The sequence below is a fragment of the Glycine max genome, chromosome 2 (genome assembly GCF_000004515.6).
Source record: "Glycine max cultivar Williams 82 chromosome 2, Glycine_max_v4.0, whole genome shotgun sequence".
In the NCBI taxonomy this organism is placed as follows: domain Eukaryota; kingdom Viridiplantae; phylum Streptophyta; class Magnoliopsida; order Fabales; family Fabaceae; genus Glycine; species Glycine max.
In genome coordinates this window covers 502,905-516,824 of record NC_016089.4, presented here as the reverse complement: position 1 = coordinate 516,824, position 13,920 = coordinate 502,905, and the positions used below count along the sequence as shown (strand labels likewise).

The window sequence follows — 13,920 nt, the reverse complement described above, 5'->3', positions numbered from 1 at the left end:
CACACTACGATACACCTCAAGACTTCTTGAATATGGGTTCTACTCCTTGTACCCTTTTTATATATTTACTATGATAAAAAAAACACACTACGATACACCTCAAAGAACGTTCATCGAATCATATTATCAAACTATTCTTAACACAAGCCATGGTATACTATCTCCACTCTCAAATATCACATTAATATTCTCTGGAATAACTGTATAAATAAAGAGAATTTTTAAAAAAAGGACAAATCGTGTGCTAATAACTAAAACTGCATGTCATGTATTAAAACCCTTATTCTGTGATGCCTTATTTACTGATCCCTGGCCAAATTAATAGCATAAAATGAGATACTGCTAAAATCATCCGGCTATTATTCTATTGTAATTGAAGCTATATGCAATAAACATAATTAGCATGACCAGCCAAAAGGAGCTTCCTTCTAGAATCGAGCTACCTGCTAAATCAATGCTAAATATTAAATAAACAAAAATAGAAAATGAATCATCACGTGTACACGGAATATATGATTATAATCAATAATGTGTTTAGATTCACATTCCCGTAACTCCGACATAATCATAAAAATAACTTTTAGTCTCTTTTTATTACACTTTGACTTGAAAATTTGATCAAACACCAATCACTCCTACTAATTCAAACACGCACAAGGATCATGCATTGCCATAACATGGCTAGAACAATCTACAGTATATAGCTTAACAAGTTAATTTGTGACTATAAGTTAGAAAAACAGTCTTATATATGGTCCGTTGTTGCATTTTTTTAAATAAAAAATTCACTTTTTCTATATAATTACTTATACTTATTTTAATTTCTATGTTAGTTTCATCTTTACGAAATAATCAAAAACTGAAAATAATATAAAATGTTATTATAATTAAAGGCTATTTTGAATAATTTATCACAATTTTTTAAGTGATTTTTATGATAGTAAATAAATATAAATTAACTCATTTTTTCTAAAAAATAATTAATAAATTATTTTACATCAAAATTATTGTTTTTCAATTTATAACAAACGGAATGGCAATTTTGATAACCATATGACCATGTTCATACCTTGATTTTTCAACTGTTTAAGCAGGTCGATCTATTAATTGATCAAATTCCAGTTTCTCTGGAGATTTTTGGAAAGAACAACATGTATGCAAAGTCTCAATAAAGACCTGTTGGATGAGCAAAGATAAGGAAAAACCAAATGCTTGTGAACTTACCCTCATTCTTAATGTTGTCATTCAAAGCTGGTGGTGTAGAAGTAGATGAGTTTGTCATTGATATTCCAAGTTCAGAGTAACCCATCCCAAAGAACCTTAAACAAAAAAAATTTAAATCTCAAATAAATTATCTACAACTACTTAGTGGTACAATAATGTGAACATAGGTAAAATCCTTTTTTTACATCAACATCAATCATAGAACATACTATTCCCTTAAAACGAATGGTATCATGTTAACTATGAATGTGGTTTGTAATCTTACATTCTCTGAAGCAAGGGAATGCAGTGACATTTAGAGATTGTAATAGCCAGCATTGCATTCACAATTATAGGAGAACTTGGATGTCTTGTTGCATGAGCCACCTCCACAATCAACCCAATGGCAAGCTACAATAAACAAAATGCTATTGATATCTCATAAGAAAAATTATCAAATTGAAGTATGAGATGCCAGTAGTTATATCTTTCAATTACCATAAAAAATTGACTCATTGGGTTTTGTTGCCTTTTGTTGAACAGGGGCAGGGGCTTTGGAGTAAGAGTAGTCCAATGTGCCTACATACCATGCAAATCTTTGGGCATGAAAAACAATGAAATACTTTTAAGAGTAATACTAGTAACATTTTCTATAACAACTAATACTACTAGTTTTATATATTCGAACACTTTTTTATGCACTTTTTCTTATTGAATGGAATTTATGTAGGTCTTATTTTTCATTTGGCGAGTCTTATTTTTATTCCCAAATTAGTAAGAGCCACATGAACTTTAACTTATAAAAAGAATGTGTTAAAAAAAATTGTTGCTAATCACTGTTGTCGTTCATTAGTAAGTTGTACGGTTCCATGTGGCACTTGCTAAACGTATAATAAGTTAAAAACAAATTATATGATCTGAAACAATTTGCCACAAACATTGGATAGCAGGTTTAGTTGTGGTGGATTAGTGTACTGCAATTTTGTATTTTGACTTAATTCTCTGATGTAATTTCCTCTCAGTTTTTGTTGCGTTGGACGAAATTTTGGACAGATTATGGTATAACTATAGTAATCCTCTACTTCACAACTTTATGGGATTGCATCGTGTTACTATTACGGATTAAAGATTAGTTATCTTGAAAATTATGCAATTGCGGACCATTATAAAAAAATAATTCTAAATATTGAGAAATTTTTGTATTTATTTTTTCATTTAATTTAATACTTATATAAAGAATAAGAATTCTAAATCCTGTTAAAGTTTTAAAAATTTGAGTTTTTTTATGAAATTAAATGCATTTTTTGTTTAATACTTATATAGAGTAGTATTTTGTGTATATCTCAAGGGTTTAATTGATATTTCTTTTTTCAGTATTTTTTTATCACATCATATAAGATGTTCATCATTTTGTATCACATCTATCACTTTTTCTTTTTCTTTTTTTATTTCTTTCTCTATACTGGTTTAGATAGGGCAAGAGGTGTTCACCAAATTTTTTTAATAACACAGAAAAACATTTGTGTTCCCATTCCTGTAACACATTGAGTAATAATTTTTTAAAACTCAATTTTTTCAAATATCTATCTAACACCTATCGATCCTTCCTCTCTATAATCTCTCATCCTAATTCCTGTCACATTATACCATCATAATTCCTATATATTTCTCTTTTTATCTCTCTCTCTCACTAGGTGTCACACTTCACATTGTAAATGTCCAAATATTATTTACCTAAACATATTAGTCAAGAACAACTCTGATAGGGGCCAAGTGTATGAAGAAAATTTCTCTACCCTTCAAGTAGACAATGTGTTCTTCTAGGTAAAATTTCCACCAAGCTATCTCGCTAGCCTCTTTTTCTGTAGTTAATCCCCCTTACTTCTAATGAAGTGATCTTTGCTGTTACAATTAAGAGTCTAACTTGCTGTTACAATCTGTTGCTATAAGTTAGGAGTTTAAATTGTTATGTTTTTAATATCCAGGATTCTGTTGCTTTTGAATTTCCAATTGTTGAGAATCACATAGTTGTACGTGAGCTATTTTCTAGCATTCTGTTAGGAGTTATAAAGGCGATATAACAGCCACTTTGAATTCAATAAAGCAGCATTGAATTTGTAAGTTACATATACACTTTGCATTCTTTACATCTAAAAGGTAGACAATTTCAGCAATATAAAGTAGCAATATGATAGTGAACATATTAAGAGAGAATCCTTTGCTTACAATTGGGAATTATGCGAGGAAGAAACTTCAAGCCTGACTCATCATTGAAAGACTCTGCTTCCAACCCGGTTGACACTCGCATTCAAAGAAGAAAGAGCTGTTCTTGGAAGGTTTACATGTTCCTTTTCCACATTCCACTTCTTTGCAGACATCATCTGAACCCATCTCACATGAAAACAAAACATCATGTCAAAGCAATCTAGAATTGAAAGGAAAATTGAAAAGACCCTTTTATTATGAAGGATTTGGATCAACTAGAAATGTTTATCAAAATACACTCTTACTTCCACCTTACCTTTCCCATCACGGTCTGCGTACAGAATCTTCCAGCGTAGAGATTGTGGGTTCTTGCAGAGAATTTATACTCTTGAGAATCACTATATATACACTACATTCACATCATTGATGAGGAATAATAACGAAGGGGAGCTATTGAATGGAGCTCTTCATTGCCCGGTCTGCTATTCACGTGAAGATTTCATTCCTTTACGTGATCCTTGAGTTTGATATATATGAGGGAAAAGAGATTATCAGAGATTACGCTGCCGCAACATCTAGCTCTCTTCGATTTTGAAACTGATGATCAAATTTGAATGTATCATTTTAGGGTGATGGGAGGATGTCTGTCTATCTTTGTGGGGAGCCATGTTGATGAATACGAGTTGCCTACGGTGTACCAAATGTGGAACATGAAGGAATACAGAGTGCACTCGTCTTGGACCAAGTCTTTTGTTTTCTCAACTTGTTATCATCATTCTCTATGTTTCTTTCGCCCAATATACTTCACCAAAAATGGCCAAATTCTGGGATTGACTAATTACAATATCACACTATTGAGACTTAATGACAAAGGAGGTTTGTTTGAGCATCATGGGAAAAGATCCGGTTTAATATTTAATGTTTGTATATATAGAGAGAGACGATTTTAAGAACAACATGAAGAATGTTTAATTTATGTAATACTTTCCAATCTTTTTCACTGTTTTTATTACTATTTAACATGCATGCATCGTGCAAAATATCAAGTCATATGCAAAATGCATGCATGATATATGATTTGATTCCTTAGCCTTTCTTGTACTCCTCTCCTTCCTAACTTGGTACATGCTATTCAGTAGTGAAGTTGTCTTGTATGTCGTTCTTGATTTAATTTGTTCCTCGTACTAACGTTGTTGATTATGCACCTGCAATGCAATGAATTATCAGCAGAACTTTGCTAATTTTTCCATTCCTGTGCTGATGAGAGAACATAGTTAGCAAACTTGATCATAATTTATAAGTGGACTGCCTTATATATGAAAATTGTGAATACTTAATTATGTGGTCCTAGACCTTAGCTAGTAGTTAGAAATTTCATTAATTTGTCATATGTTAGAAATTTCACGGCCAAGTCATGTTAGAATTTTTCCATCTATTAAGCCACAGAAGTCTGAGTAATGCTTCTAATAATAGTTCTCCATGTCATAAAACAACTTTCCATGTCATTAACTTGTTGAAGTTTTCATGTCATGTTAGAGCCTCCATGCCTGAGAATAATGCTCCATGTCCTTCCTTGCTTCTAATTGATAAGGAGATATATTAACTTGTGATCATGTTAGAAATTTTCCGTTTAAAGGCACTTAACAAGATAGTGTTTTAGCAATAGTTACATACTTATTTTTAACTTTTTAATGGAGGGGGTATATCGTTGTCATCTGTTCATGCTTTTTGGGACAATTGTGAATCACAGTTTGTATTGTTATACTCGTTCCTGCAGAGTGATGGCAATTGCTGTAGCTAAGCATCATACGATTATGCTGGGGAAGTGTTCATTGAGTTCTTTTCAGACTTGGCCTGTTCTAGACTTGCCTTTCAGTTTAATAAATACTTGTGCAATTCTTTTGAAGTAAAGATAGGATATGTCATTTTACTAAAAAAAATATGATAGATTTACTTGCTATTGTTATTTTCCAGTTTTATTTTGTTTTGAAATTGAAAACCGCAATATACTTTTGCAAATAATAAACAATTCATCGCAATTGCTGAACACTACCTCCTTATTTCTTAACCAAGACATTATCAGACAGATATTGGTATTATGCTGTTACCCTGTGAAGATTCTGCGGTGCAGGGTCACATTTTTATGGGTCCAAAAGGTGAAACACTAAATAAGAGTCCTTTATGTATTAATATTTTAAAATATAAATATATATTCAATAAACAAAAACGAACACTTAATTTCATTAAAAATATACATTTTATTATATACAAAATATTAATAACATGCTTTTAATCTTTTGGAAAAAAACTGAAATTTTGTTAGCTTCTGGATAAGTTGAAACACATGAGAATTCAAAGTGTTTTGGAAAAGCCAACAGATAGTTTAAGTGTTATTGTCAAGGGAATTGAAAACTTTTCTTCCCTCCTCTCACATTAAAGTTATTTGGATTTTTTTTCTTTGCCAATGATGATGCCCCCATCCTCTCCCCTAAAAAAACATAATGCTTATTCAATAATTCTTTCATTTACAAATGATTGATGTTTAAAGTTTTTTTTACACAGATTAAAAAAATAAGTTGTTTATTGAAATAATTTTATTAAAATATTCTTACTCTCCATAAATTCATTAATTTTTTGAAGTATAAGTTTTAATATTTTGTTAAAAACCGATGACACTAGTCAATGTGAAAAAAAAATTGAATGTTAAAACATCAGTTATATTTTTGGAATAAAAGGAATAATAGACCACAAATTCTTGATTACGTAAAGTCTTTATTTGGATAAGAGTGTCAATGAACTCTTTAACATATTTTTTAACACATTCTTTATTATAGATTAAATTTTAAAAAAAATATTGAGAGACTTATTAAATAAGAAATGAGAAGTAGATTTATAAAAAAAAAAATATTGCTAGCATTTCTCTTTAAATAATTATCAAAAGAATGCTTGTAATTTTCAAATTCTGAACATGTAAAATTCTTGTGTCCTGCAACTTCGTTAACAAGAAATGCGCGCTTTAGAAATTTCTGCCAACTCCTCATTGGTAAGCTCCACGGCCAGAGAGTCGATGTTGTATTCAAGGTTCGTAACTTTGGTAGTAAATCATAGAATATATGAGAAAAGATTAACGAGTGTTTGGATTACAATTGAAAAGTAGAGTTTGGTTAAACTTAATTTTGTAAATTTAATTTTAATTATAAGTAACTTGCTAGTCTAGACTCTAGACCAACTTAAGGACTATTTTGGTGGAAACATTTATTAAAAATTTGGGATAAAACTTCACGCACCTCAGGATTTTTATGCCAACATCCTTTTTTACTGTGGAAAGGATAATTCAGATATTTCTATAATAAAAGAGGGTGGTTAGTAGAAAATTTTTGAAATACATGAAAAAAAATACCCTAAGATTAGATTCATGCTATAATTATAATTAAGATAAATTATTATTTTAGGTTATTTCAAAATTTCTTTAAATGCACCAATTTGGAATAAGACCGTAAGACATTTAGACCCAATGTGACTCACCTAATGCAATTTAGAAAATAAGGTATAATAATAATAATCAGTGACGAAAACGATCAAAATCGTAATAAGATGCATATACATCTAAAATAAATTATGAAGTTGAAATTTTAGCCTTTTAAATTTTTAATCAACCATTTTTTTTTCTTTTGGTCTACATAAATAGTCTATAATTATTTTTCTTTTTTGTCAAGGTATTGTATCGATATAGATACTAAATCTAATTGACCTCTTTTTTGGGTCCATTTATGGCACCCTTGACTTAGCAATAGTATCATAGCACCATGGATGTACAAGACCCAAATCCGTTTTGGATGTACAAACATGCTTGCACATACTCTTCTCTCTAAATTAGATCCTCCAATACCAACATTTCATGCTACCTTCAAATGCAGACAAATAAGCATGTTCACAGGAGTTGATACAAGAGATATGTCCAAATCACATGCTTTAGATTTGTAAGGAGACAAAATTTGCATTGCTATAGATAGAATCATAGAGGAATAGTCGTAGTGAGGCTATATATAAATGAAAAATATATATAGCCTCACTAGTGGAGTAACCACGTGATGCTAGAGCAAGAGGGCTAAAAGAAATTTCTCACATGCATTGATATGATACATGTGAACCTTCACAACATGTAAGAATTACCAATAGAGGGGAATTTGCTTGGTGATAATATCAAGTAAAAAAGCTAATTAAATAGAGAATAAGGGAAGTAAATGGGCCAAATCCCAATGTTATGTTTCCTCAATGGAATAGCTAGTCAAATGGGAAGCTTAATAAACATAAAACATGCCATGTGATTACCAACTGATTGTTTGTTTAAGCAAAGAGATCATTCATATAACAACACAAATCACAACTCCATTATAGGCTTGATGGGCCCTATTTCTATTTAAATTGATAGTAATGTATAATTAACAACTTCTGCTTCAACAAACTTGTCCTTTTGTGTAGTACATTATTTGTATGCATTATTTTATTCCTCGCAGACAGTAATTTCAACTTCTTTTATGCATTGCAACGTAATACAAAAGAATTGAGGTAAACTAACATAGAAGCCCAAGTCATATAGCAACGACAATGACAATGCAATGCGTCCTCTCTGTACTCTACGAATGCAAAGTTTTCAAATTATTGCATGGCTAAATATACCTTTATTCCTTGTTATAATAGGATAATGTTTATTTTTAATCTCTCAAAAAAAATTATTTTTTTATCTCTTATATAAAAATGTCATATATGGTCATTATTTTCGTAAAAGATTGATCAAAAGAAGCCCATTCTGAGGAGATATAATATTGGCTTTATAATAAAAGATGAATGGAAAAAAGAATAAATCGTGGTTTTAAATCTTTTCGTTGATACTAATATTTGTCGATAAATTTTTTTTATAAAAAATAAGAATCATCAACACATTTATATATATATATATATATGATAGAAAAAAGATTTATTTTTTAGGAATTAAAAAAAATCCTATTTATAAAGAATAAAAGCATATTTAACACTTTATATCATTTTCTAAAAGTTGAAAAAATGCATTCATTAATATAAAAAAAACGCATTCATTGCAACCGAAATGTTACCTTTTTCTTTGTCTTGAATGTACTTAGATACTCAGCGGAGTTAAAGTGCATGATGATGGAGCATTTAATATTCCTACATTTTTCTTTTTGGAAAATAATATCAATGTTTTTTGGTCATCACCTAAACTAATTAGTCTAGCCATTTAAAAACTTTGATGCTGATGGTGGCCCTCACTCGTGGATACTAGCATAAATTGAAATTGTAAAATAAGCTAATTGAACTCTTTGTTGATAAAATCACTTGCACCTTACTCATTTTTGTGGGTATTTGGGAGCCAACAAGGCGAAGTCAAGAGTTTCATCTTAAGGGGACAGGGGAGAATAAATTTAAAACTGACAATTTTTTCTTCACATTTTCTAAGGGTATATTTGATTTAACATTAAGTTAAACGGCCAAACATAATTCCTATGCACATTATGTAAAAAATGAGAATTTAAAACTTTTGATTTAACATTGTTTGGTTGGGAGGCTTTCCAACAAAAAATCAAACATAAACTAAATATGAAATATTAAGCACATTTCTAGAATGTGAAATATTAAAATATTCAAGAGTTTACCAAAAAGAAATAAGATTATCTAGAAAGAAGGGGCGTTGAAAACAGAAAGTATAAGCCCCTTGAAGTAGTTTAAAAAGGAAATAACATATAGGGAAACTCATAGTTCTCCATGGTCATTAAGCAATGTCCCAGGAAACTTGTAACACATTCTGCTCAACAGAGAGCATGAAAGCTCTTGAATCCTTGCAACCTTATTCACAATGCCTTGGTACATCAGGACAACCCCGAGTTAAGCCGAATCAATTGGTGAAAAAAAAACACATGATTCATTTTTGATTAATTCTCTAAAATCACATTCAAATAGCAGTACCATCTAAAATAATATTGAATTAATTTTTCACAAATTTAATTGTAAGTTAAAACAAATTTAAATAATTTTTACATTAAATAAAAGATTTTATGATATTTTATTACTAACTTACTTAGAGCATGAATTAAGTCATTTTGAAATTAATTTTAACAAGAAATAATTCTATAAAATCAAATTTATTCAAAATCAATCAAACACACACTCAATCATGTTTTTAGCTTCATGGACAAAGTATTGGCACGTGAAAGGCGAATTCTAATATGAAGTACTAATATTCCTCCCTCACCCGTGAAGCATTGATTATTACCATTGGATATATTTATAAAATATTCAATGGCTGAGATTAAAGAAGGGTAACTCAGTTAACTGGTTTTTAATTTATTAGATTTTGAATTTTTTATAAAATATTTTTTATTTTATTTGTTCTACTCATCCTTCCTACCACCACTCTTCTGCTACAAAACCTAAATCTGAAGTAGTCAATTTGATCCCAAATTTAAAATTTGTTTCATCATTTTCGCAAGAAACTCAAGAGGATTACTCCCTTTATGAGATATTTTGACAAAGGCTCCTAACTCCAACCATAGTACTGTAAATCATATAGAAAAAAAAACTACCATTAATGGCAACACAGTTTTATCATCCAGAAATATAAACATCAAGCTTGCACTGTATCAAATAAAAAATAATAATTTAAAAATGATTTTATTATATTTTTTCTTCCGGTTATGAACATGTTATTATTAGTGGAAGCCGGTGGCACTAGGACTTGTAGTTTTATATAGTAGAGTATTTTAGAAGGATTCTGCCAGTTGTTGTTCACATGGTTTCTGATCCAACCCCGACAATTGAAACCACCAAAACACACTTGGCAACCCTGCAAGTGTGCTTTTTACCTTTGCCCACAAACATGTATAAAATGTAATCAGTAGTGTGAAAGTTTTTTTTTTTATATAATGAATCTCTTAATATACGAATATTTATTTAAGAAATTAATTCTTCATTTTAACACTAGTTTAAAAAATAAAGTCATCTACCAATGTCATAAAATTCTAAAGAGTACATTTAAATCAAATATACAAGTAAACGTGAATAGTCAAATAAACAGTTAGAATTAGAGTAAATTACAGGAATACTTTCCTAGGGTTTTGTATATTACATAACCATTCCTGTTTTTTTAACTATTAAATTTATCTTTCTTATAGAAGTGTTAGTGTAATATTTAAGAGAACCTCGGTGTACTATTTTTAAACTTAAAAGGAAAATTAACGTAGAAAAAACAAAAAAGGATGAGATTATGTATGATTTGAAAAAAAATAATAATATAATTTTTTTTTAAAAAAAACTCAATTTATATATTTTAATCTTCACCATTTATTATCATATCTAATAATTTGTATTTATTTCTCCGAAAAAAAATGTCTAGTCACTACATTTATCCTATTTATCTATCTGTACAGGGAGCTAATTTTAGAATAAATTAATCAATGAAAAATATATTAAATGCTGTTAGTGCTAAAATCATACACATCCCTCATTTATGTATCTATAATTCTATATATTTTCAATGGATCTGTATCACCAGTTTTCTAGGACGTGGCAATTGGCTTATCATTGGAAGCTGCTTCTATGCTTCTTCTTATAGAAGCAGAAGAGTTACCTAATTACATGGCACAGGGACCCAAACTTGTTCTGAAAGTGATAGTTAGTAATGAAAATATACAATGAGAAAAGTTGAGGCGCTGTGAAAATGCTCAACTAAATTTGGCATGGGATGGGGACCATGGTATTGAAAACAACTTATCAAAAAAAAGCAGATATGAAGAAATCTCACATTTCATTTTGTTACTTTCTTCAGAGTTGTTGAAAGAGATGGGGAGGACAGGGAAATGGCTTAGGAACTTGTTGACAGGGAAGAGATCAGACAGAGAGAAAGAGAAGGAAAAATGTGGTACCAACATGTGTTTGTTGAGTGGCACAAGCACACCAGTTTCAACAACAACAACAACCACCAAGGAGAAAAGAAGGTGGAGTTTCAGGAGATCATCAGCTTCTAGGGAACTCAATCTTGCAGAATTTGGTGTCACTGCTTCTTCAGTCACAGTGCAAAATGATCAAAATGCTGAGAATGATCAAAGGAAGCATGATCCTGATTCCAATGGATTGTCAACAAGATGTGTTGAAGAGGCTGCAGCCATTAAAATTCAATCGGTGTTTCGGTCCTACTTGGTACGTGACATCTGAGGCCGTTTGGTTTTCTGTTTTCGTTTGGTTTTCACTTTTTTTTTTTCTGTATAGACTTCAAAACACAAGAAACAAAGTGAAAACGAAAAAAAAAAATGAAAATAGGAAACATTTTCTCAAACCAAACAGGCTAAAATTGAACTTTTCTTTTATTCAAAAGTATACATGAGTTGGATCCCGGGTGCTCATGGGTTAATATTGGACTTTGTGTGTGTGTGTGTGAGAGACTAATATTTCAATGTTTCTGCAATAGGCAAGAAAGGCACTGTATGCTCTTAGAGGACTAGTGAAGTTGCAGGCACTAGTGAGGGGTCACTTGGTGAGAAAACAGGCCAGGGAGACACTGAGATGCATGCAGGCTTTAGTCATAGCACAATCCAGGGCTCGTGCTCAGAGGGCGCGAATGGTGTCAGACGGAAAACTTGATCAAAAGCTATCACCCAACAGAATAACCACAGAGGAAAACTTCTCCATGCATATGTATAATGTGAGTTCAATAATTAACTGCTGCCAACTACCTACCTTTCAAATTTTGAAATGATGGTTGAAATTTTACAAGGAAATTTTCTGATTTGCTGTGTATATAGAGGATGGGGAAATATCTAAGGAATGAATGATAAGCATTGATCTTTTCAAATTTCAGCCACAGGTAGAAAGAAAATGATAAATTTTCCTTTTGAATTAATTGGTGAAGCATTTTGTTAATATGAACTATGAAAACACACATTATAAATGAAAACATACTTGGCACTATTCAATTCATGCAAGAGACAAGAGAGTTACTTCTTTTGGGTGAATATCCTGCATTGTTGAATTTGAAAGCTAAGACAATTTACTCTGGCCAAAAGAAAAAGAAGAAGAAAAATAACAATAAGTTTTTTCTGTTCATTGAGATATAATGTGGTTTTTTGTTGGTCTAGGAAATGCACAATGGTTTGGAGGAGAATGCCATGATAGTGGAGATGGCTGTTTGTGAATCCAAAGGTAACTCAAGAGGCAGAAACAGTTCTGTGAATCGTGAACCTTCTGATCATAGATTTTCTGCATATTATTCATCAAACGGTTCATACTCAAAGGAGGAAAACTACAATGCATCACCTGCACCATCAACACTGACAGAATTGAGTCCAAGAGCATGCAGTGGTCATTTTGAGGAGTGTTCCTTCAGCACAGCACAAAGTAGTCCCTATTACTACTCAGAAGTGTCAGGAGTGGATAATACAATTACAAAGGTTCCTTTTGCATTCCCTATACCAGCATACACAGAACCCATGTCCTATGACTACCCTTTATTTCCAAACTACATGGCCAACACAAAATCATCAAGGGCCAAAGCCAGATCACAGAGTGCACCAAAGTCAAGGCCGGATTCGTACGAGAGGCAACCGAGCCGACGAAGAGCTTCAATGGAAGGAAGAAATGTCCCAAAGCCAGTGAGGATGCAGAGGTCATCTTCACATGTTGGTGTCACTGCCCAAAACTACCAATATCCATGCTCAATAAAGCTTGACAGGTCCATAGTCAGTGAGTGTGGCTCCACAAGTACAGTGCTCACAAACACAAACTCTAATTACTGCACATGATCCATGAAGTGAGTACTGCTACTTACCATTTCTCATGTGACACGTTCTCACCATAAAATTGAATGATATTGCAACAAAAAAAAAAAAAAAAACTCAAAAAATCATGTATAATTGTCATTGAATAAAGGCTAAGTCATGTCACTGAGTTTGGTAATACTATTTGATCTGATAAGGTTTTATTATTGCTTGTTTTGGCCGCAGCCTCTTGGATTTTCCACTACAACAAAGGGTACCCGTTTTGCAGCAAGTCAAAAAATTCAGAGTTACTTCACTTTTTTAGACTTCAAAACATATAACAAACTCTGCATTTACAAATTCAGAGTCTTAGCTTGCAAGGGATTTTAATTGAAGTCCAAAACTAGAAGTGATTTCTTATTGTATTTATTGTCTTGTGGACTACACTATTAGAAAACAGTTTAACGGTTTTATCAATGTGTATAATTTTTACAGAGGGATATTTCCTAACAGCAATTATTATATTACAAAGATATAGGCTTCCACGGGTATTATTGGCAATGGCAAAGCTGTAAGATAGTAACATGAGTCATATTAAAATTTGATGAGTAAAATGTAAAAATAAAGAGATGTAGCATTGTTTTTGTATGATAATTTGACTCGGGACTCTTTTGAAATGATAACTTCCCTAAATTTAGTTCTTTTAGTGCATACATTATGTCTTCCTCCTCTTCCTCTTATGCACTTA

The 13,920-nt window shown here is 31.3% G+C and overlaps 1 protein-coding gene and 1 pseudogene across 2 annotated transcripts; one reads left to right on the top strand and one right to left on the bottom strand.

The window, feature by feature from the left end:
- Positions 1-1,553: 1,553 nt before the first annotated feature.
- LOC102667701 (uncharacterized) lies at positions 1,554-3,594 on the bottom strand (annotated as a pseudogene).
- A 7,365-nt stretch (positions 3,595-10,959) lies between these two features.
- Positions 10,960-13,666, top strand: IQD4 (protein IQ-DOMAIN 4). 2 transcript variants are annotated; one of them, XM_006574393.4, is made up of 4 exons: positions 10,960-11,619; positions 11,888-12,121; positions 12,555-13,225; positions 13,419-13,666. In XM_006574393.4, the coding sequence occupies exons 1-3, from the start codon at positions 11,263-11,265 to the stop codon at positions 13,215-13,217; spliced, it is 1,254 nt and encodes a 417-aa protein (XP_006574456.1). In that variant the 5' UTR covers positions 10,960-11,262; the 3' UTR covers positions 13,218-13,225; positions 13,419-13,666.
- The last annotated feature ends 254 nt before the right edge of the window (positions 13,667-13,920 follow it).

What these genes read in the sequence shown, in the direction of transcription:
- IQD4 (XM_006574393.4), top strand. Translation starts at nt 11,263, where the DNA reads ATGGGGAGGACAGGGAAATGGCTTAGGAACTTGTTGACAGGGAAGAGA. An exon ending in CGGTGTTTCGGTCCTACTTG is followed by an intron (nt 11,620 to 11,887) that starts GTACGTGACATC and finishes TTTCTGCAATAG; the next exon opens with GCAAGAAAGGCACTGTATGC. An exon ending in TCTCCATGCATATGTATAAT is followed by an intron (nt 12,122 to 12,554) that starts GTGAGTTCAATA and finishes TTGTTGGTCTAG; the next exon opens with GAAATGCACAATGGTTTGGA.